The sequence below is a fragment of the Neomonachus schauinslandi genome, chromosome 5, assembly GCF_002201575.2.
Source record: "Neomonachus schauinslandi chromosome 5, ASM220157v2, whole genome shotgun sequence".
In the NCBI taxonomy this organism is placed as follows: Eukaryota; Metazoa; Chordata; class Mammalia; order Carnivora; family Phocidae; genus Neomonachus; species Neomonachus schauinslandi.
Window position 1 is genome coordinate 3,252,447 of NC_058407.1, and position 24,010 is coordinate 3,276,456.

Here is a 24,010-nt window from a genome sequence, read left to right on the forward strand (position 1 = left end):
ACAAACGCAAAGAACCTAGAACAGCGTCTCGCACTGACAGCATCTTCAGGAACTTCCGCCTAACTTTTGCCTCTTCTCTTCCCCGCCTGCCTCCTACACACTCAAGAGATACACTTCTGTCCACACACACGCGTGCTGTCATAGCAGACGTTCAGGACTGTGTCTTCCCTGGTAAATTTATCCACTTGTCCCTCGGCAGTGATGCTCTTTATCCCAAATAATGCTTTCTGCCTCAAAATCCATTTCATCTAATAATGCATAAGAGCCACACTGCTGCCTAATTCTTATTTCGGTTGGTGTTGATCTGTTGCGCTGCTCCCAACCCCTTCCTTCATGCCGTTTTGTAATCTTATGTTTTAGGTGAGTGTCTTCTAAGTAGTGTATAGCTGGATCCTGTTTGTTAATCCAATCTGGCCTGACAGTTATCCTTCTCCAGAACACCAAACGCAACCCATCTCATTCTGGCCTCTGCTTTTCCTGCTGCGGCCTATTTCCCATCCAACCGTCGGCCCGAACGACTCATCTGTCTGTCGCTGGCCGTTCCTATGACATTTTCTCTGACCTCCCATATGTAGCGGCTTCACTCTGGTTTCTCCAGGTGTGATATTTTAATGCCACTTTCTTGAGACTTGTTTGTTTAGGGACCATAAGAGCCCATGTCTCTCACAGGTGCTGGAAAGTTCTGGCCACCACCTGTGTGTGCACGGGGGCTCACACAGCATGTTTTCCCATCCCGGGCCTGTTGCTCATTCTGCCCTAACCGCACTTCCAAATCCGTGCCCTCCCTCAGTGCTGCCCGCCCAGTAATTTTCTCCTTCTGCTTTAATCCTCTCTTCTGCTGGGTCTAAAGAATGGGAAATTTCAACGACCGTAAGTTTGGTTGCTAGAAGTTCTATTGGGCTCTTTTCAGAAACCTGCGAGCTCTTCTTTCAGAGTCTTATTCTTCGTGTTAATTACTTGTTTGGGGTCCGTTCACATCGCTGCTGTAGGATGTCGAGTCCCTGGGGTAGATCACTGCTAATCACAGTGCCTGTTAATGTCCAGTCCTGGCGCACACTTCTTCAGTCTCGTGCTTTTTCCGTCGTGAGCCCGTCTTCGGGGGGCTTTTCTGTGGGAAAACCACAGGCCTGTGCTGAAAGAGCAGCCCCCAGGGCGGCAGTTCTCCGGGGCAGTCGGCCCACTGCTGCCGTCCAGGAGACCCTTTCAAGCGGTCTCGGAGATCAAAACCACATTCCTAATAACAGCAACGTTATTTACCTTTGTCATGTGTTGCCGCCTGCACGGCTGGCGCGAAAGGTGAGTAAAGCGCGGACACGTTGGCATGAGTCGAGGGAGTACCACCAAGCCGCATTCTTAGCGCCTCGTACTCACAGTGGCGAAGATAAATAAAAGGCAGTTTCGCTTAAGGATGTCCTTGATGAGGTTCCTAATTTTATGATTAATATTGCATCAGATCCCGACCCTCAAGTAAACATCTTTTCAATATTCTGTGTGGCAAAGTGGGAAGAACACAGAGAGCCCTTGAAATGTGTACCAAACAACAGTGATTTCTTCTAAAAATGCCCCTGGTCAATTGTTGGAGCTGTGAGCTGAATCAGATAACATTTTTCAAGAAACATCATTTTCACTAGAAGAAATGACTAAAAGGCAAACCGGTTATTCAAACTTGGGTATTTAGCACTTTCTCAAAAATGAACAAAGACTGTCATTTCAAGGAAAACAATCGGCAGTATGTGTTGCCAATAATATTTGAGCTTTAAGCCAAACTCTGAATTTTGAAGAACTTTCGTCTGCCACTCTGGGCTCACCAGCTTCTTCTGACAAGACGGTGGTAAGGCTACGAGACGTGATACTGTATGATGAGGTGTGTCAGCATCTAGAAGCTCCACACACCCCAGTCATCCAATATTCCCCAGATGGCCAGCGTCCGATGCTACAGAACCACGTGAGGGCAAAACACCCGCTCAAAGTGCAAGACAGGCCAATGGACTTCAACGTCACTGAGAACAAAATGGTGGCTGACATGGCTTCAACTGTCACACGGCAGGCGACCTTCAGGAAGCCACCGTGCTAAGCTATGGTCTAGTGTTAACGAGCAAACATCCAGGTCGTCGGGAGAACGCTATGAAAATTCTCCTCCCTCTCCCAACGCCCTGCCTGGGAGAGGCCGGACTGTTTTCACACACTCCCATCAAAACCAACATATCTCCACGGACTAAATGCAGAAGCACACGAGAGAATTCGGGTATCTTCTACGGAGTCAGACCTACAGGGTCTTAACACAGGGGAACACAGTGCCCTCCTTCTCACGAAATAGTTATGTTTCAAAAATATTAATTTAGTACCAAGATATGTTACTTATAATAACACACAGGGATTTATCATTGTTATTTTAAGATAAATTACTAAATATTTTTAAATGATCTATGTTTGAGTTTCTAACAGAGTAAATACCGACAGAATTCACCCACGTGAGTCAAAGCTCTTTGAGTTCCTCGGGATTTTTGAAGACTGTAACGCAGCCCCGAGACACGAAGCTGGAAAGCCCTGACGGGAGAACCGTTTTATTTTTGTTTCTGAGTAGCACCAGATTTCCCTATGCAGGCCCGGCTTTATCTTATTTCTACCCCTGGCCAGGACAATAAAACCTTAACTTTTAGGCACGACTGCAGTCATTCCCTCCACACTTACTAGCGTCTACTGGCGGGGGTCACCACTCCTCGTGTCCGCAGGACTCCCCTCCCCTTGGTAAGGAGTCCAGCTTTGCATTTTAGACAATTCTTGCTCAACATCACCCAATGCCTCCAGGCATATGCTGGGAGGGAGCAGCTTCTTCCTGGGCCTAGCCTGTCATCCTCCTGGGACCAGAGCCTCCCCTCCCCCAGAACCCCTAGAACTCTGCCGTCCATCGGCAGTCCTCTCCGCGCACCCCTGGCCACCAGGATACGCATCCTGCAGGGACAACAGGTTGGTGACTGCACAGCCCCTGTACACAGCAGGTGCTCCCCACACGGTGGCCAAATGCAGAACACAGAGTCTCAGACTGAGGCCGCAAGGTGAGCCGAACAGTCACGTCTCCAGAAAAATGAGCAGACGTGGCTTTTGCCCTCTAGAACGCAGCCAGCAAAATGGAAGTCATTTCCACTGATTTCAGCTGGACACGGTTATAAAGGAGAGCAGAAAACCACAGGCTTCAGAGCTCACATGTGGGTCCCAACACAGGCTCTCTGACCCCAGGCAAGGGATGTGTGTGTGTGCAGGGTGTGACATCCACTCTGCTGTGAAGCTAAGAGCCACTCGGACACGCTAGCTGTCACTGCCCACTGACACGGGAAGCCCCGCTGCTGCTGCCGAGGAGAGCAGGAGGGCCTCTGCACAGCCGTGGCCCAGCGACTCGGACTCCCTGCAGTCTCCCTTGGCACGTGGATTTAGCGTCACGCGATAGACAGCCCTGAACTTCCTAAGCTGCAGGGAACCGGCAAAGGCCAGGCTGACAGGGCCGCACTTAACAAGGCCAAGCACGAGTTCTCAATGGCTTTCAAGCAGGGCAGTGACATGATGAGAAGGTGCTCCAGGAAGACGGCTCTTGAGTCGTCAGGAGAGAGCAGAGAGGACGGGGCGAGCCCAGGGTGTATGAGAGCAAGCGCAGCAACAGAAGCTTCCGGCTCCTCAGGACACTGACACCCGGTCCGTCTTTCCGCCTGCTGCTCCGTCCCCTCAGACCCTCACACCGGTCCACACAAAGCAGCGGGGGCACCCGAATACGCCCAACAGCCCCCCAGAGGAGCTCGCCTCATCTCAGGGAATGACAGATCTCCCCGAGTCCCCCAGTGCTGGTAACCGGCACCCCTCAACACTGCTCACGTCAGGGCCCTGTGGCTCACGGCGGCCTGCAGAGGGCGGTGAATGTGTGTACCGAGAGAGAGCCGTGCTGCACACACGCACACGCACGCACACACGCAACCCTGGCCCAAAAGCCATCCCATCAGCCAGCAAACCTCAGGTGAAAAATGAAAAGCCAGCCTCACTTCCAGTGTAGAGCTGATTTTATTCACAAATAGAAGCGGGATAATCTTGTATCTAAATGGCAGGAATTCCATCACTCATGATAACAGAAGTGACATTTGAAATTTATAAGGTCTCACGTTATGATTCAATCCCTTTTCTAAACGGGGAAAAAAAAAAGTCTTACATTTTGGGAGAAGACTAACACATATGAAAACATTAACAATGGAGGGGAATGATAAATCGAGGCTTGGGGCAAAATCGTATTTTTCTCTGTCAGATGCAAACAAGGTTCTTACTCGTCATTACGGGAAGGGCCTCTACCTGCCCTTTGTCGCTTCTCAGTTATCAAAAGTAAGGTGAGCCCACACCGTTCTCTCCCACACAGTCATTCTGGCTCATTTATTCAAATTAAACCTCAGGACCCAAATCTGGAGACCACATCGTGTAGAAGTCTTCCTCGGGCCCCTTCTAGCCCAGCAGCTGAGCCAAGGCCTCCACGGGCAGCAGTGTCAGAAACAGCACCATGACAACAGCTCAGGAAGGCCTGGCCTGGCAGGAAACGCAGGTGACAACTGCACCCCATCTACTTCTCCCCTACTCACCTGTGACGAATGGGGTCCCGGCGCAGCACACAGACGCCCACACGGGCTCCGTCCCTGGGGCATCTTTGGAATGAACCCAGCCCATGAGGTCCCGCAGAAAACCTCCATCAACCAAACCCTGCTCGGGGCTCTACACACCACCCCCCACCCCCGTCACCCCTCCTCCAAGTCTCGCTGCATTCCCAAATCGGGTCCTCGGGAGCACGCGTCTTATGCCCCCTCCGGCTCCACCCTGCACCCCACACTGAGCTCCTAGGAGGCATCTGCTGACATACTTCTCCCTCCCCAGGAAGGCACGCAGCCCTGGCGCAGAGTGTGCATCTAGGAAAGCCGTGTCGGCAAGAGTGAGCCTAAGATGGTCCACACCCACCAGGGGGCCTCCATCTACCTCGACCACGGACTGCTACATCAACAAGCTCCCATCCTCCTTCCTACTCTGTGTAGGGTCTTTCCCCCAACCACTTCCATAAAATCATCCCGGCCCCGGGAGACCTGCAGCCTTTCTGCAAAAATCTCCGCCACCCGCCCCGACTGACAGCAAGTCCAGCAGAGCCCCGGCCACGGGGAGCAGGGCTTCCAGCAGCTTGTGCTTCCCTCGGGGACCGGGCACAGCTGCAGTCCCCCACCAGCAGACCCCTGGCCCGGGGCCAGCAGAGACTGTGGGGCCGGCTGCTCATGGGCCCAGGGTGACAGGTGAGGCTCTGAGGCCCTAACTCGGATGCCCCGTAAGGGGCGGGTTGCCCTGAGTACAGCTCACCAGGCTTATCAGCAACACCCCACATCTGGTGCTGGGATCACCTGGCGTCACCGGCAGCAGAGCTGGGGAGCTCGAAATGTGTGGGAGTCAGACTGCAGGGGAGGGGAGAGCCCCACGCCCTAGGAGGCCCCAGCAGCGCACCGGGACTGTCTGCAGATGCAGGGGTGTGTGCGCACGAGCACACGGTATCTCCCACACCCGCCGACCCTGTGCAGGCGGCACGTGGCCAAGCTGCGCACGGGGCAGGCCCATGCGGCAGGCCCAGTGCCCCCCACCCCACGACGCTGGTTTCGGAATCAGAGGCCAGGCCGGCGGGGGCTCACCTGAATGCCATCCAGCAGCTTGCTCACGCACCAGTACGTGTCGGCCTCGACATCACGCAGCACGTCTGCGGGCACGCGGGAGACGTCGGCAGCGTCCACGTCCTCCTCCTCTGCGTGCCAGGGAGCATGCGAAAGACAGCGAGCGGTTAACCCACAGGACACACCACGGGGCGGGGGCGGGGGCGGGGGCGGGGGCGCGGCTCGCAGAGACTTGCACGCAGCAGGCAAGGTACGCCGGGGGCCCATTTCTCTCGCTCGAACTAGATAGCTCCTAGGCTTCAATCTCATCACTTAATGGTTCTCCATTTTAATACCTAATTAGTTGCAGATAATTAATATTCTGAGTCTTTTCCAATTAATTAACATAATTAATATATTATAAATTATTGCTTCTCAGGCCTTTCACCTCCTAATAAGCGAGGGCCTAAAAGACATTACTTATTCCCAATACAGGTCTGAAAGCTTTTTCATAAGATTTTTTAAAATTCTGCTTCTAGGGGCGCCTGGGTGGCCCAGTCATTAAGCGTCTGCCTTCGGCTCAGGTCATGATCCCAGAGTCCTGGGATCGAGCCCCGCATCGGGCTCCCTATTCAGCGGGAAGCCTGCTTCTCCCTCTCCCACTCCCCCTGCTTGTGTTCCCTCTCTGGCTGTGTCTCTCTCTAATAAATAAATAAAATCTTAAAAAAAAAAAAAATTCTGCTTCTAATGTGGTTACATATTCATTAGACAATAATTTCTCTCAAAACCGGTTCCCAAGGTGAGGATTTCCAAAACCACACTGGGCAAAGACCCCTTGGCTACAGGCGAGCACCCATGAAAGCAGGAGCCTGAAGAGAAAGAACAGGCCGCAGTGCTCTGAACAGTCTCTTTCTTCGAAATCAAAAAACCCAATGAGAGAACATAACTTAAAATTTTTAAAATGCAAAACACTTAATTGAAACGGCTTATCAGACATTTGAACGAACTAGTTTTAGATCCTTACAAAAGCGGCTATCATCCAGCACAACACTCATAAATGTTTTAGAAATTGTGCATTCTATTTTTTCATTTTATTTACTTTTGTTTTATTTTGCCAACACGCAGGGCATCCTTGCAAGAAAAACGTTCTTGAAGCAAAGAAACATTTCTGCCGAGAACATATGTGGAAAGTTTTAAGTAGGTAGAGATGACAATAACCCTAAGAATACTAATTGCTACCACCTGATGCGTAGCTGTGAGGTGACAGGCGCTCCTCCCCACGATCGAATGTCCTCGTTCATGAACCCCCGTCACACGTCTGCTCCCACGGCCACTGCGCCCCTTGGAAACAGGCTGAAGTGAAAGAGCAGGTGTGGCCCCCGGGGACAGCCCTTGGCAGCGTGGTCAGGACGCAGGCCCTCCTGACAGGTAGCCCCACACAGCCTCGCCTCACGTCACAGCACATGGCTACAAGAGCCACGGTGAACCCCCTTCCACTCTGCTCCCTGTTCACGACAGAAACCACAATGGTGACAAGAGGCCAGGCGAGTCCAGACCCAAGCCCGGCCAGGCCCTGCGTGGGGGCCACACAGGTCTACACAGGCAGGCCCAGCCCTGGAAGCACACCCAGCCCAGCCACGTACAGCCGCGAGGACACGTCCCCATCAGCTCTGCTCTCAGCCCCTTGTCACCGCGTGTCCCGGGGCGCCCGGGACCACGTCTGTGGGGGCTGCGGCCGGGAAAGTCACTCCGTCCCCACTTATTCCTTCACTCCTCCGCTCACTCAACGAGCCCTTCTGCATTTTGGTTTTGTTCAGGGGTTTATTTTATTGCGACGTAGTCCATATACAATAAAATTCACCTTTCTTACAGCACACAACTCACTGGGCTTTAGTGTCTCACAGAGTTGGATAGCCATCACCACCACGTAATTCCAGAACTTTTTCACCACCCCAAGCCAGCCCATCAGCAGGCACTCCCCATTCCCCCAGCCCTGGCAACCACCCCTCTGTGCTCTGCCTCCGTGGATCTGCCTGTTCTGGACATTCCATGTAATGGGATTGTGCGGGATACAGCCTTCCGTGTCTGGCTCCCCTCACTCAGTACCAAGCTCCTGGGCTCATCCAGGCCACAGTCTGTGCCAGAACCTCAGACCTCTCCATAGCAGAACATTCCGAGGTACGGGTGGGCCATACTGCCTATCACTTGTCCCCTCTAGAACACGAGGCTGGCCCCTCGCTGGGACAACGTGACAACACACAGCAGGTGCTCCCCGCGTGGTGGCTCGGGCCCTACGCGCCAGGGTCTTGGGCACAGACACGGGTAAGAGGCGATGCCTTGCAGAAGCTCAGAGCCCCTCCCCTCGGATGCAGGACTGTGGTGAAGAGCGTCCCCAGGCCGGCCTGGCCGGCTCTGAGCACTCTCCTCAGTCCAAGCCCGCCGGGGACCTGTGCCCTGTCCCAGCTGCCCCGTGGGCTGTGGGCTCTCCCTCTCACAGCTGGACAGCGTTCTGGCCCCTGGCCACGGCCCAGCAAGGTGCCTGGCCTCAGACCTCGGCTGTCCCGGGAGGCCAACGTCTGGCCCGCGCGCAGCCTCCGATGAAGACCTGCCTGTATGGCTCTGCCGGAAATGCTGGCCCTGAAGGCCTGAGGCAGCCTAGGGGGAGGAACCCCCTCTGCCCGCCTACAGAGGAGGAAACGAGGTCTGCCCACGGTCACTACTGAGCACATGACACCGTCTTGCTGGAAGAGCAAGCCGGCGGGCGCGAGTGTAAGCGGCCTCTTCTGGCTTCCACGGACTCAGCTCCACACCCTGCCCCCTAGAGCAGGTCTGATTTTATCCCCTGTCTCAGGGAACGGGCTCCGCCACAATCCTCAGAGGACTCCTCTTGAGACGTTTTCCATCGATGCATTCTCCCTTTCCAGGGCCTTCAAAGCACCAACATGTTGCCTCGGCTGTTAGGACAGAGCCTCCCAGCTCAAGGGGCAGCAGGCCCCCCAACGCAGGAGCTCGGGACGCAGGCCTCGGAGAGGTTTCTCAGTCTGTTTAGCTGCATAACTGCCTTATGCCAGGAAAGGTCAGCTGGGCAACCTCTTTCAGGTGTCACCTCTCACAACGGGCCATTTGTCACTCTTCAATGTAATGAAGTAATGACATTTAACTCAAAGAACCCCTATGCCGATCTGTCTTCAAAAAAAGCCAAGAGAATCGGAATGACCCTCATTGTCAGAATGAGATAAATATCCGTCCTCCTGGAGAAAACATCGGCCGACACGGGAGAAAACGCAGAGGGCAGCACAGAACACTCCAGAAGGCTTGCGCCGCGGGCACAGGGTCAGAGCCGAGAACAGAACACCCCACCAAGGCTGGCGCAGCTGCTATGGGGTCCTCCTGGGGGCACAGCCCAGACCGAACCAAGAGCAAAAGCCGCACGCTCAGCGCAGGTGCTGTCGGTCAGAGGCCAATACTCTGCAGCATCTCCCACGAGGCCCGGGAGACTCAGCTCTGTGGGGCAGGAGGGCCCTCAGAGGCAGGCCCCTAAAGGGCCAAGGGTCGTGACAGCTTACAACTCAAGCCCACCGGCTCCAAAGGTCATACATGCCTCCCACCAGGCATGCTGCTTCCACGTCTCTGGGGCAAGGAGGGGGACCGAGGGGGCGGGAACCCGAACGGGGAGCCACTAGGGAAGCCTGGGGCCTCAGGAGCCCTCCTGTCCGCGGACACAGAGGCTGCGCCACGCAGTGCTTTGCCCCCTAAATGTGTGCGCGTCAAGGGACGGGGAGAGACCAGGAACACTGCTCCGCCAAGATCACAAAGGAGAGGAAACCACAGACGTGGACGGTTCCAGGCAATCCCAGGTTCAAAAAAAGGAACACAACTCCAAGGGGAAATCGGTAGATTCACAGGAACGGGACAAGCCTGGCAACAACGGAGGGGGCGGGGCCAGGGCTGGGCAGGGGCTCTCGGTGCCAACCCTCTGGGCCACTGGGATGTGGGCTGAGCTAGTGCCGACCCACACCGCGCAGACGCTCCAGGAGCAGCTCCACAAGCTGCTCGAGGCCGCCGGCTGCCACGGGAGGTGGCTGCCGCACAGGGCACCCCCAGACCGCGAGCCCAAGCGCCCCGTACACGGCCTTCTCCCGGCCAGGCAGGACTGACAGGCCCTGGAAGCCAGCGCAGGGAAGGTACCGCGGACTCGCGAACGCAGCACTGATACCAAACACACGACTCCCAACAACGGAACTTAAGCCGACCTGTCTCATCTGAAACTGGGCTGGACTCCACGGCCTACCGTATGCCGTCAGCACACACATGGGCGTGCGCACTGCCGTCCGAGAGCTGCAGCCGGCCCGCCCCCAGGTGTCCACAGCGCCACCCACCAGGGCCAGGCCCTGCACCTCGGGGACCCCGAGCTCAGAGCGACAGGGAGACCAGCACGTGCACAGGCTGAGCCGAGGGCACATGGGGAGGCAGGGAAGACACTGCGGCCCGGGACGGACAATCCACCACAAGCGCGCGTGCAGGCATGAGATGTAAAAACAGCCGTTTAATTCATAAAATCTCTCACCTGCCTTCTCAAATCATGAAACGGCTTTAGGGGATGATCTAAATAAATTCTCTGAAAATGCTACCCTGCCATATTGTTGGAAAAGCAATTTGTAAAATCATCCCATCTTTATCAATGACACCGTTCATATCAAGAACTCCAACCCTCACCCATCTCTCTGCACAAGCACCCAGAGAACACTGCTCAGAAAGATGCCAGAAACATGACCGTGGTGTCCCCGGGAAAGAACACTGGGGGTGGTGGTAACTACAACTCTTCACTTTTTGCAGAAAAGTAGAGAGTAAAAAGAGAACACAAATTTTCACAATTAACACTTAGGACTTTTGCAATAGGGAAAAAAAACACTGTGTAAGCCGCTGGGATAGTTTCACTAAGGTCTATCTTTCCATGGATAGCCCTAGAGAAAGTTCCCAAGGGGGGTGGTGCCCTTCTAAGTGTTCTGGGAAGCTCGTGGGGCATTTGGGCGTCAGGACAATTAGGGTAGGGACCTGCTGGCGATCAGTGGGGGGGTCAGCACTGCCCACCCTACAAATGTGAACAGCACCGCACAATGAGCCCATCCAGAGTCAGTCGTGATTCATCCACCAGCCTGGGTGGATGGGTGGATCGGCAGAGGGTAGGTAGATATAAGGAACTAATAAAAGAATGGAGGACAGGGGCGCCTGCGTGGCGCAGTCGTTAAGCGTCTGCCTTCGGCTCAGGTCTGATCCCGGAGTCCTGAGATCGAGCCCCGCATCAGGCTCCCTGCTCGGCGGGGGGTCTGCCTCTCTCCCTCTCTCACTCCCCCTGCTTGTGCCTCTGACTGTGTCTCTGTCAAATAAAATCTTTAAAAAAAAGAATGGAGGACATTCTGGCTGGTAAGGAAAAAACCACATAGGGATGTAACTGCTATTCTGCAATACCCAAAAAGCTATCTTCGGTAAATAAAGAGCAGTAATTTCCTGTCCATGTTTCCACATCCAGAAAACTAGCAGGCTCAGTGGGTAAGGAAGAGGCAGGGTGATGGGCTCAAAGCAAGTCTGTCATGGTGATGAGGCTGCTCACCGGACAGCAAGGGCGCCCGCCGCCACCGATGGACAGAGCACATCCTCGGGCGCCAGGGCCCACTGCATCCGAAGCAGCCCGCAGAGGTAAGCGCCCAGCTGACACACGAAGGACCCGCAGGAGGGTCGTGTGCCAGGAAGCAGCCGCACCTGCTGGTGAATGGAGGCCAGCTGACAACGGCCAGCCTCTCAGTCTGAGACAGGGCAGCACGGAGGCTTCTGACTCCGCAGGGAGAGGAGGGGAGAGCCGCTACAGCTCTAGAAAAGTACAACCTCACAGGTAAAACAACACTCCCCCAGTCATAAAACATGTGGTGGGCAAAAGAGCCTGTCACCACCCCAAGCTCACTCAAGCTTTGGGTCTCTGGGGACTCGCTCCTCAGAGGCTCCCCTCCAGGACGACACCTGCCCGCTTCATGGGGAACGGCCAGGGTAGCTCAGGCTGGGATCTCGTAAGGACCAGGGTGTGCTAGAAAGTAAAGAGGCCCGCACGTGGCCAGGCTCTCCCTCACAGTAAACCAAATGGGGCGCCTTGGTAACCAGAAAGGGAGAAATACCTCAAATTTAAACAGAGCCTGTGACACGGGATCACCCACGGCAACGGTAGATGCCGGCCTCACCAAGCTCAAGGCGTGGTGAGCAGCGCAGGTTAGGGAGGGGGACATGCCCGGGCTGTTAGGACTGCATTAATCACCCGCATCACACAAACCCTGCAATAAACCTCTTCACGTAATTAGGAGCTAAACTGGTAATCAAAAATATTCTCTTCTTTGTAAGCCAGCTGGAATCACCCCATGGTCTAATGTTTTGCATTGCCCAACTTGGGAGTTTCAAATCTGAAACCCTGACACTTCGGTGATGGAGGTTTTAGCACTTAATTACATAGATCTGGGTTCCAAGGCAGAGGGAAAAGTCCTGTTACAGTAAGAGAGGGGCCACCACTCAAGACCATAAATTCACAAAACTCAGTGGCTCAGCAAGAACAAGTAAGGTTATGATCAAGTTGGTTTAGCGTACTAATGTTTAACGTTAATATAAATAACGTCCAACTCAAGGTTACAAACTAAACCACTGTCAGAGTTCCCAATTCTGGTACGTGGCTGCAAACGTGCAGCCCACAGACACAGACAAACGGTCAGTGGACAACGGGACACCAGCAGACGATGGTCACAAGTCAAGGACAAACCAAGGACAAACCTCGCTACGGGCGAGGCAAGATGACACAATGTGGCCACATCCAACTATCGGTCTCGCGGCCCGCAGCAGGCCCCAAAAGACAAGAACCAAGCAGCACCACTCTGCTTCTCGTCCCCCTGCACCCCGAGCGCACCCCCAATCAGGGGCCCCCAGCCTCCTGCAAACCGCAGGCCGGGGACAGCGGTGATGGTGCAGCTGCTCCTCCCTCCGGAGACGCGCCCTGCTGCCTGACTCCACGCCAAAGACAGCGCCCAGCAACTCCCGGGAGCACCGACAGCGGACCCTGGGTGGTACTGAGGGAAAGGGGGAAGGCAAAGTCTGCTTCTTTAATGATCCTTGTTTCTACAACGTCATTTTTGTAAAAGAAAAAAATCTTAATTTCACAACACTCTTTTGTCTTGACTGGATCTTTGATTTTTAATGATGCTGTGAGTCGGAGTTTTTGTTAATAGAAATGCTACTGGTTAAAATACTGATTCCATTAACATGTATCGGGCACTTTCATGTACCAGAAACTGGCTGGGGGAAAGGCGGAGATGGGGAAGCGGCCACGGAGCCTAGAGGAAGGGGCCACACACATTCATTCGCCTACTAACTCCTGAGGCACTCGTGCCCCGTTTACCGGGCTTACTTACAATGTCTGTTGACCAGACTGATTTACAGAGATGAGCTGGTCACATGGCGAGTGAGCGTGTGACAAGGGATGGGGGAGGCACGGCAGGTTCAGAAGAGCAGAGTCCCCGCCCCTGGAGAGGGTGGCCTTGGGAGGCGTTGGGGCTGAGCCTTGGAAGATGGCAGCATCAGGCACAGGGGATGGGGGGACGGGGCGGGGGTTGGGGGGGCACCGCAGAGCCTGGAGCCAGTAAGCTTGCAGGACGTCCACGTGACCCAGGCAGGGGACAGCTCATGAGGATGATACCGCAGCCGCGGGCACCCAGCTCCAGAGCTGGGCTTCCTTCCAGAGGAAAGGGAGAGCCCCCAGAGACGTGTACACATCAGAGTAACTCCTCACACTGGCGTCTGCCAACCGGGGTGCGGGCGAGAAGGGATCCCATCTGGGGACAGCGCCGTGGAAACGAAAAGGAGGCGAGAGGTGGGGGAGATGCTCCCGAGCCTACAAACTGCAACAACTACTGAGGCACAAAGAAGAATCTGGGCCCGCCGCTGACGCCCCTCCAGTGAGGAAGGCCTGCCAGAGAACACATCAGCGGCACACCATGAAATGCCAGGCACTGGGCCACCCGCTGCAGAGGACAGGAGGTGGCACGCCAGCGTGCCCACTCTCGGCACTTCCTGCACATAAGTGTCACCAGCTGCATCCATCCCCACTCTGCATACTGCGTCTTCATGTCCACGTACATCCCTGCATGACACGGCAAGAGCCCCACGAGAGCAGGACTGCCCCTGCCATGCTCTTCATGTCCCCGCACCTCCGCCAGGGCCCAGCACACAGCAGGGGCTCGGTAAACACACGCCCAGCGAGGGCATGAACGGCCGGCCAGGGGCTCAGTCGAGAAGGACGAGTAATTACATCAACAGTTGCAACCAGAACACAGTGAACGTTATGCCAAGATGTTCTAGAAGAATGGAAAGAATTTAATCCCAATTTCACCAGTTAAGAGAAATACCCAAAACTGCTGAACGTAAGACAACGTATCAAGTCTAACTTGCTTCATACTAATGACAATGCAAACAACGCTTAAATCAACGAGAGTTCGTCCAAACTGAAGGAAGTGTTCTTGCAAACAGCATCACACACAATAAACAGGCCCTGCCTGCCGCCCTTCCATGCAAGCCCGGAGTTCTCTGAAAACAAGGCAAACTGTTTTCTAATTTGAGACCCCTGGAAAGCTCTGACGGTTGCTGAGCTTCGCCTCTGAGAACGGCAGACGCTGTTTCTCAGGAAAACAGGATGCCCATGTGAGCCCAGCATCCCGCTGGGGCAGGCTCCACATGGTCCCCCATTCCTCTCCCACACTCGGCCAGCCTTCATGGGGCACACACGTCGCCAGAGCCTGCAGCGGCCTCTGGAGACGCAGTGGCGCTGGGAACCTCTCGTCAGGGCACAGGACAAAAGCCTTCCTTCACATATAGTCACTGCACTGAAGGATCTAGGCCCCTCGTTATTTGTTCACGAGGAAAGAGCAGAAGACTTGCAGCCACGACCGTCTTTCTGAAGCCGTGTTGCCAGGCAGGAGATTCCACAGAGACCCCCATCCTTCAGAAGGCAGGTGGCAGATTCATACACAGAGTAAGCCTGCAAGAATCATGATCATCTGAACGCGCAAACTGATCATAAATCAATCCATTAAACTGATCTATTCCCTTTACCTAATTAAGTCAAAAATAATTCCTCGAAAGATGAATGGGTCTTTAAATCAATCGGCAAATGCTCCCTCACTCAAACCATTCATAATGCAGCCAAATGGAAAGAAAGATTGACCAACACAAGACAGCTCATTCCCGCAAGCCTTGGTGCACAATCTCGAGCAGGGGATTAGGAGATGCACGCAGAGTGCTCCCCCATGCCGAAATGTCACCCCACTGTGTAGCAGACATCCCACCCAAGACGATGATGACAGCCAGACCACAGTACAGCCCCAGGGACGCCAGACTCCGCTCATGTGCGCAGGTCAGCAAAACCCTCCCAGGGGAAAGCCCAGCACAAAAGGAAATGCTGGGCCACGTCACCATACACAAATCTTAAATGGTTTTAAGTGAAAAAAAATTAGAAAGTAAAACAGATTGGGGAAACATTTGCAACATATTACAGGCCAAGGATTAATATCAAAAGTTCTGCAAAAAATTATCATGCAACAAGAAAAATATATAAGTAAGCCCACTAAAAATGAGGAAAATATCTCAACAAAGTTATTTATAAAAGGAAGTCAGTTCAAAACAAAGAGAATGGTCAACAAAAGCATTAGTCATAAACATACAAATACATACAACGAGGTGCACACCACCAGCTCACCAATAAAACTGGTCAACTGTCAGAGTTTAAAATACCCACCATGAACCATCTGAACCACAAGGAGCCCCCCAAACACAGACGCTCTGCTAAGGAAAGGATCAATGGGTTTGAAAACCAGCCTGAGAGAACATATCAGAGCTCTTTAGAGCCACAGAGTTCCGCTGAGCCCAGACGGTGTGCCAGGCGTGCGACGGGGGCCTTGGGAACCCAGAAGAATATGGCCCAGTCCTCGCACGACTCACGGTCTGGCTGGGAGCTGGGCCCCGCGGGGTGAGTCCCTTGCCAAACCAGAACCAGCAGGCCGCCCCTGCGCCCCACTGGTTGGACGGTGAAATGGGACACTGTATGCGTAAGATGCCATCACATTTTGCTAGTAATAACACGGCAAAAAGCCAAGAAATTCATTTACAGAAAGTCATACCACAAGTACCTTTGTCGCTGAGATGATGTAGGATCCTAAAGTACTGGTTAATTGGGAGAGTTTGCTGCGCTAACTGATGGACAATCCAGCTTTCACTGACAGCTCCAACAAGGTAACTCCGGCTGGGGCCATTTACAAAAGACTAAGTTGCTTTCGTTGTCCATTCCTGGTCCTCAATAAATCATGCAGACACGTCAACTCCCAAATTCTGCCGTGTATTCCTGCTAACTCACATCCCAGCTGGGATTCCTCTGATCCAGCTTACAGCCAGCCTGGGCTGTGGCATTCCCCAGTGCCCAGCTCCTGGGTGTCATGGACAAAGACAGAAATGAGATTTACGGTCATTGCCTCTGCCCGGATTCCAACACGTCCATGTGAAAGGCCATCTGTGGTCACTCCCCAGGCAGGGCCTTGCCAGGAACTAGGCCGGAGAACCAACCCCACAGCTAGATTTCAGCAGCCCGGCCAAGCCCTGACAGCCCATCAATCAGGAATTAATACATTTCAGCACACTCTTCACTGTTACAGCCAGCAAATGAACCATAAACAGGGAACGTACGCTGTAACCATCCCAACTGGACAGAATAGAACCCCAGGGAGGGTATGCGGCAACCACAAACAGAAGCTGGACGTGCAGTCTGTGGACTGAACCACAAGGTCAGAGCAAAATGGGACTGCTTCCTTTCGTTTCTGAAACAAGTTCCTGCTCAAGATAACTCAATCAACTGTGTGGCTCTTTGATTTGTCAATAAGAAGAGATCTGTTCCCCCGAAAGGAACACGGGGACCTTCCCTTCCCCTGGCCAGGCATCCCAGCTCATGGCTGCTGCAAACGCCAAAGGTCCCCGGGAGTTAGGAGAGCCAGCGCGGCCGCCGCACGCCAAGAAGCTACTCGAAAGGCAGGACTATGGAAAAGTCCAAGAAATAAACCTCTTCCAAAATGACAGACACCCGATTTACAAACAGCTCTGCCCGCTCCCCATCCCTGCACTAAGAAGCCTTTGGATAAAGACTGCGTGAAGCAGGCTGCCCAGCCTTCCTGCACAGGTGGCGCTGAACCAGGGCCACAACCCACAGCACAGCCAACGACTCGGCACCTGCCAGAAAATCGACAGCTGACAGCCCGGAGGGGGCGGGAGCCCCCCACACATAACAGCAACCGTTGCCCACACTCCAGTCCCGAAGCTCAGGCATCACCGTGGGCTCCCAACGGCCGCTCCTGATGGACCCGAGACCACAGCGCCTTTCGTCCTGGGAGGTTTCTAGTTCCCTGAACAGTAAGTAGAAAGTGCACTGGGAACTGGGGAAGGCAGAGGAAAGGAATCAGTGGCCGTTCCATTCAGAGCCAACCAACTTGGCCGGGAGACCACCACCGCATATGCCATGGGTACAGCAGGCGTGTCCAGGCCTCTGGAACCTCGGGGCCCCGGGAGGGTGTGGTGCAGGGGGCAATGTGTCCCCGGAAAAGGTCCCCAGGGCACGTCCAGATCCTGCAGGGGTGTGATGATCAGGCACTGGGTATTTGCATTCACAGTCACAGAAAATTTGAGGAACTTGGTATTGCAAGTAAGGGGGGAAATCTGCCATGTCTACCACCTGAAACACAGCCAGGATACCTGAGTGTAGTTACATTCCAATTTTTCCACGCACGCTTTTTGCTTAGCTCTTCTAGGACTATAGTTGCATCATGAAGATAAATGTGTACCCTGCTGAAATCTGACATTTATAATGAGAATTTTCCATTTTACAGACACTACTTGAAGCCACACTGTAGAATGGTGCAGAACAGGCTAGAGGGCTGGCGCGACCCGGTTAGCTGGCCACACCCCTACTCTGGGATGCTCTCATCACCTAAACACTTCCCATGACGAGGGATGCCCCCTGAGCATCGTGAACGCATAAGGGATTAATCCACATTGAGAATCAGTTCCTCGAGATAAGCATCTCCAATGAAATTGGCAGGTAGAGGGTAAGGACGTTTTAGGGCTCCTGACAAATACTGGTGAAATATCTCAAGGCAGGTTTGCAATTTCCACGACAGCCAGCGTCTTCCAGGACCGCCAGCCCCACCGATCTCTCCTCAGCAGCTCTTCCACCTCTGCTCGGTGGGAAGGCACACACAGCTCAGGAAACGGAGGCTTACTGTGCATTTTTGTATTTTCTGGAGAAGTGTGACTTTCTTCAACAAGTGTCTTTGTGACTGTCCCTTAAAGCCACCTCTGATTCACTTAGTTCCCAACTGGAACAGCTGACCGCCGGCTGAACGTCCAACCACACGGAAATGCAGTGGGGGCTGCAGGTGAGCGCGGGGGCCGCAGCAGGGCTCTGCATCCCTCAAGACGATGCCTGACGTGTTCTGAAGCCCTTAACTGGTTTCCTAACAGTGAGGCTGTTTTCATGCCCCGGTGTAACAAGTACCTGCATTCACTCACGGGCAGTTCAGAGATGAGGACTCAACACTAAAGCTACATGGGTTAACAGATGAACCAACGCTAACCAGCACTAGTTACTGTGCAATGAAGGGGTGAGGACCCCGTGCAAAGGCTCGAAGGCCGGTGTCGGTGGTGAATCACTTTGTTGTCATTTCCCACTGACCGTCTGGGATTCCCCTCGTGCTGGGAGTCCCGGGTGTGGGTTTCTCGTTGTTTTGAGAAAATGTATTTTCTCAGGCGGAGAGGGCCATCATGCTGCCCCTGCACACTTCAGCTCAGTGGGAGGGCCCTGGACTCAGTATCACAAAGATAGCAAGAGAAAACAGATCACTAAATCAGCCCAACACCGTACCTCGTCTTATCTTTGTCACGGCAACGCATGCGGCCAACAAGCAGGAAACAGATGGCCTGTCTCTCCTGTTACCTATAATAGGGACAGACTGGTCCAATTGGAAGTAGCAGCAGAGATTCCTGACCTGTTTTGTGCTCGGTCACCAGCAGCCAACTGCCACGGCGTGACTCCCCTTCCCTAGGCACTAGAGAGAAAACTGATCTTAGTCTCTGACCCCGCGCTCCATCCGAGAGCAGCCGGTCTGCGTTTGGGCAGAGCAATGCACAAGGAACCTGCTGACAGCACGGAGGCATTCCAAAGTCCCTGGGGGCAGAGCTGGAAGTCTGCTCAAAGGACCCAGAAGCCAACAGAAACCAAAAGGCAAACACAGACCACAGGTCAATAGGATGAAGGAGTCTGAAAAAGCCAAGTCCATGCTGAGGCTCAAAAGAACAAAAAATACAGCATATGCCAGAAAAATAAAGTCACCTACAACACATACCAAAGCACAAACGTGCCGGCTAGAGCACTGAAACTGGGGCCAGAATGCTGGGAGGGGGCATGGGGGCAAGGAGGGCCTCGGTCGACGCTGGCGCAGAAGCAGAGGGTAAATGAGCTCAGGGCTGCGGCACCCAAGTGAGGGAGGACAGAGGCAGGCAAGTGAAGAGGTGGGCCTTTCCCTTCCAAGGCCCCGGGCCTGTGTGTGGCCACAGGGGGACAGCCTGGGCCCCCGCAGGCCTCACACACCAGGGGGCGACGCCCGGGGCCGGCCCACACCCATCCTCCACGGCACTGCACACCCAGCAGGTGGCTAAGCCCAAGCAAGCCCCTACTGTGCGACCCCCCCACCCTCGCACACTACCGCATGCCGGCCCAGGCCATCTCCACTCCCGCCCGTTCCCGGCTGTCGTCTCCCACTGGGAGGGGTGATCAGGGACAGACACAGTGACAAAGCTGACACAGGGCAGTCCCAGCAGACGCCCCACTCGTCACTCATGCCCAGAAGGGGCTCCTGCCTCGGCTCCTGCAGGTGCTTCCAGTGGGACAGAGCTGCAGCGTTGCTGAGTGCGGGAGCTCTTCCATGAAATCCACGGAGAAAGAACAGGTTCTCCTCTGGGTACCACACCAGGGTCACTCTTTCCACCTGCCTGAAGCGTGAAGCTTTTCTTGTAGTTAAGTGTGAAACGGGGTAGGTCCTGGCTGTGGCTCAATGAGGCAGCTTCCACGATCACGTGCCCCCCGACCGTCCACCCCCACCCCTCGGGAGCATTTGTTGGTGCTTCTTGCACTGCAGGGCTTTCCGTTTCATATGGTGAGAAGCAGAAGCAAAGTGACCCTGGGCAAGGAGGTCGGAGGGTCCTTGCCGCTAGAAATAAATGCTTGCTCTGCTCACACTCGGCATGTCCACAGGGAAGGCAAAGGTCAAACAGAAACTTTTTTTTTTTTTTAAGATTTTATTTATTTATTTGACAAAGAGAGACAGAAGAGAGGGAACACAAGCAGGGGGAGTGGGAGAGGGAGAAGAAGACTTCCCACGGAGCAGGGAGCCCGATGCGGGGCTCGATCCCAGGACCCTGGGATCATGACCCGAGCCGAAAGGCAGACACTTAACGACTGAGCCACTCAGGAGGCCCTGAACAGAAACTGTTTTGAGGAGCCACGGAGCCCACTGTCTTCTGGGGAACCCGGAAGGAAGGGCGCCAGCAGCCTGGGGAACGCGCTGGTGGGGAGAGGAAGGGTTCGTGCTGAATGAACACATCTGACCAGTTCCAACAGCTCTCCGACAGCAAGCATGCCGCCCAGGTAGACAAGACCGGGGACCCCTGCCCAGACAGCCCTTGCCCCCCACCAGCATAAGGACAGGCGGGTAAGCAGCCCCACAGGGAGCAGGGTGAAGATGCTGGCCGCCGTGGGACCACAGGCACAGCAAGGTGCTGTGGAGGGGCTGGGGGTGGCAAGCTTGGCACAGCCCCCAAGAACTGGGGGCTCTCAGATCGCAGCCACCAGGGGACCCAGAAAGACCTGATGTGGTTTTCAATGCCACCCCCAGAGAGCACGCACGAGCACCCAGGGAGGGCGACACATATGCAAATTAAAGGCACTGCAAGGCCTTCAGGCTGTGCCCTCAGGACCCTCTGACCGGAGCCACCACCTCCAGGGGCTCCTGTCCCAGACTGTCCCCCTCCTCCGGGGCCCCTGCACCCCTGGCCTGCCCCAGCACTCACATTCCTGCCAAGTCAGAACACTGTCTTCAATCCAGAACACAGGAGAAGTGGGGTGCCCTTGGCGGAGCCTGCCACCACTGGGTAAGTGGGACAAGGTCCCGTGTCTCCTGCCTCCATGCAGGCAGAGAGCTCCTTCGACAAAGAGCCCACCGCAGCACCTGCCAGGGATGCTTCCCCACGCCTCACTGGCCGCGGCTGTCCCCTTCCTGGGGGAGAGGCAAGTTGGTCTCCTGGCAAAGGGCGAGCTGCCTCCGCCCCCCCCCCCCCCGCCCCCAGGACGGCCTCTCCCGTGCTCCCCCCACAGCCTGGCTGCATCAGCACTCATGGAACAGCTCCGGCCTCCCCGTGCACAGGGTGAAGATGCGGGCACTCTCACTGGGTCCCAAAGGCCCCGGCGTTTGATGCCTGGACTGGGCGCGACAGCTGCTGAGAAGCTAGAGACCCCACCGTGACCCTCCAACTGTGAAGCCTTCGTGGTCCCCTGTGGATGTCAGAGGGAGCCCCCGACCGCCCAGCTTCCCCTCCTGGGCCCCACCAGTGTGGCCCTGCCTCCTCAGGCTCCCTTGGTCTCCACCCGACCAACTCCCAGGCCTCCTTCTGGGAGCTGGTTCAGGCTGGATCCTGCTCCAGGCCTGGCAACAAAGAGGGTGTAAATCTCAGATCCCAAAGACCCAGAGCTCAAAGGGTACATGGTGGTTTCCCATTGAAGCCCTCACATGAAAGCCAAGGGGAGAGACGGCCCAGCCAAAGCCCTGCAGATCCCTCCCTCACGCCACCGGGCCGCGCTCACCATCTGGTGACCATGCCGTCACTCGATACACAGGGCACCTGCCTGGACCATGGACAACAGCATCTGCATGCTTTCCCGAAGCCACACCCTGAGAATCAGACCACTTTAAGGGCTGGAGAAAATATTCAGTATTCCCCAGGGCAAGTCCCTCCACATAGGGGGGGACCAAGCCAAGCTCCAAAAGAGGAAGGGGCCTTCTGCCATCTGGTTATTCCAGCACTCTCTACGGACATGGAAGCAACCTTTCTAACAATGCTTTTATTACAATACATGATCCTTGTAAATAATTTGAAGAATACAGAAAAGTACACACACAAAAAAAGAAAGCATCTATCAATACACAATGCAAGCTTAACTAAGACCCTGCTGTAGGTCACTGTGTTCATTTGCTAGGACCACCACAGAGTCTCACTGATGGGGCGGCCTCCACAACACTCACTGTCTTGCAGTCTGAGAGGTCAGGTGTGGCCAGGGCTGCTCCCTCCTGAGCTTGCTGAAGGCTGCCCTCAACCTGTGTCCTCACACGGTCATCCCTCTGTGTGGGTCTGTGTCCTGATCTCCTCTTCTTGTAAGGACAATTTGTACTGAATTAGGGCCACTCTAATGACTTCACTTAACCTTCATCGTCTCTACAAAGACTCTCTCTCCAAATTCAGCCACATTCTGAGGTCCCGAGGATTACAAGTCCAACAGATGAGTTTGGGAAGGAAACAATTCAGTCTGTAATGTTCATACATACACACATTTTTTAATAATCCAGAATTGACACTACGTATGAAGTTTTATGTCCCATTGTTTTTATTTATGCCCTGGTCTTTTGTCACATATTGGAAGAAGCATTTCTTATGAAATCAAATTCAAGCCTGCGTGGACATCACTGAACCACAACTAGTTTAAACTTCCCTGATGGCTGGACCTCCGGTTGGTTTGGAACTCCTACTAGATCACTCCCTGTGACCTGAATCCCCACACCTTCCCCTTCACGGTATCTCTTTCTACTTCCTCGAGACAAGGAGGCACCAAGCCTTTCCATAAGCATCAAAGTGCTTCTCAGAAAGGATTCACAGAAAGATTACAGGGTGTCAATCTCCTCTCACCTGAAAAGCACCAAGTATTATCTTTTTTAATCTTTGCTAATTTGACAGACAGAAATAGAACTGCGTTACTGCTTCAATTTGCATTTTCATTACTTACAAAGCTACACTTTCTTCTTCCATCTATTAGTCATTTGTGTTTCCGACTTTGTAATGCTTCTGCCTTTTCTAAAAAGCATTAACTATATGTCTGCTTTTCACAAACATAAGAAGTGATTCTTAAAGACAAACACTGCCACAAAACCCACACACTGCTCTCTACACGTGGGGCACAGCCTTCGGCGGCCCGGGGCGTGCAGGGAGCTGCCAGGCCAAGCAAACTCTCTCGTAAGTGAGCAAGGTAACTAGAATTCTGGCGCCATGGAGAGTAAGTGGACGGAGGAGAATAAGTTATTTTGTTTGACCTTTCTTATTCAACATTAGGGTACTTTTAATCAAATATGTCAATATGTACTAATTAACCCTGCTTGGGTAAGTCAAATTAACAAACCACTTCAATAATAAATCAGAAAACCATAATTGGTATTTTAATTTTTATAAGTAACATACCACATAACACCGGACTGAATATATCCCCGCCACATAATTACACCACCACACACTCCACAGCGCATCCTCCACCCTCTTATTAGGCTCATAAAATATGCTTCCAAAATGAGAAAAAATAGCTGTCAAGAACCACATCTTATTATTCAACTATTAAACTTTCTTAATCATCAATCAGTTTAATTGCCCCTGACATGGGTTATAAATAACATTTTGTGGTTCAATAAAATACTACAAGCATAACCCCTTCGCTCCCAAAGCTGCTCCGAAATTCTGCCATGGGTATTCCAGAACAATCTATGCACCCTTCATTGACCTCAGTCATTTCCACGAAATCCTGCCTTGAATATTCCAGGACGATTTACACACCCTCCACTGGGGTTTGGTCATTTCCATTTCCTCTGGGTAAAACATTCTGAAGTATTTTTCTAATGTGTGCAAAAAAAATGTGAAGAAGTTGCTGTATTAAACGGCACAGTGTTGTTTTCTAGTAGATCTCTGTTAGATCTTTCTATTACATCTATTAGATCTCTCTACCCATCTCCCTCCTGTCCAACCGGTCAGCTGAATGCAGACATCAGCACTAAGCCGGTCCCTCCGGCAATCCAATGGCTTGGTGCCCCAGGCCCCTGCTCTCCGCCCAAGCCTGGGGCTGCAGCAGCCACAGGGACAGCGGCTTCCCTTCAAGGGGCTTAAAAGTGAGAGATGACTGCAACAAATGGTAAGACTTAACGACTGGCCAT

The 24,010-nt window shown here is 53.7% G+C and overlaps 1 protein-coding gene across 3 annotated transcripts in view; it reads right to left on the reverse strand.

Annotated features, from left to right (window-relative positions):
* TBC1D22A (TBC1 domain family member 22A) overlaps nucleotides 1–24,010 on the reverse strand; it is a 319,187-nt gene that overhangs the window by 144,658 nt on the left and 150,519 nt on the right. For 2 of the 3 annotated variants that reach the window (XM_044915765.1, XM_021687820.1), the window contains one exon: nucleotides 5,691–5,800. The exons of the other annotated variant lie outside the window; for it this stretch is intronic. In XM_044915765.1, coding sequence (XP_044771700.1) covers nucleotides 5,691–5,800 — 110 coding nt within the window. The remainder of the gene's footprint in view (nucleotides 1–5,690; nucleotides 5,801–24,010) is intronic. 3 annotated transcript variants of the gene reach the window in all.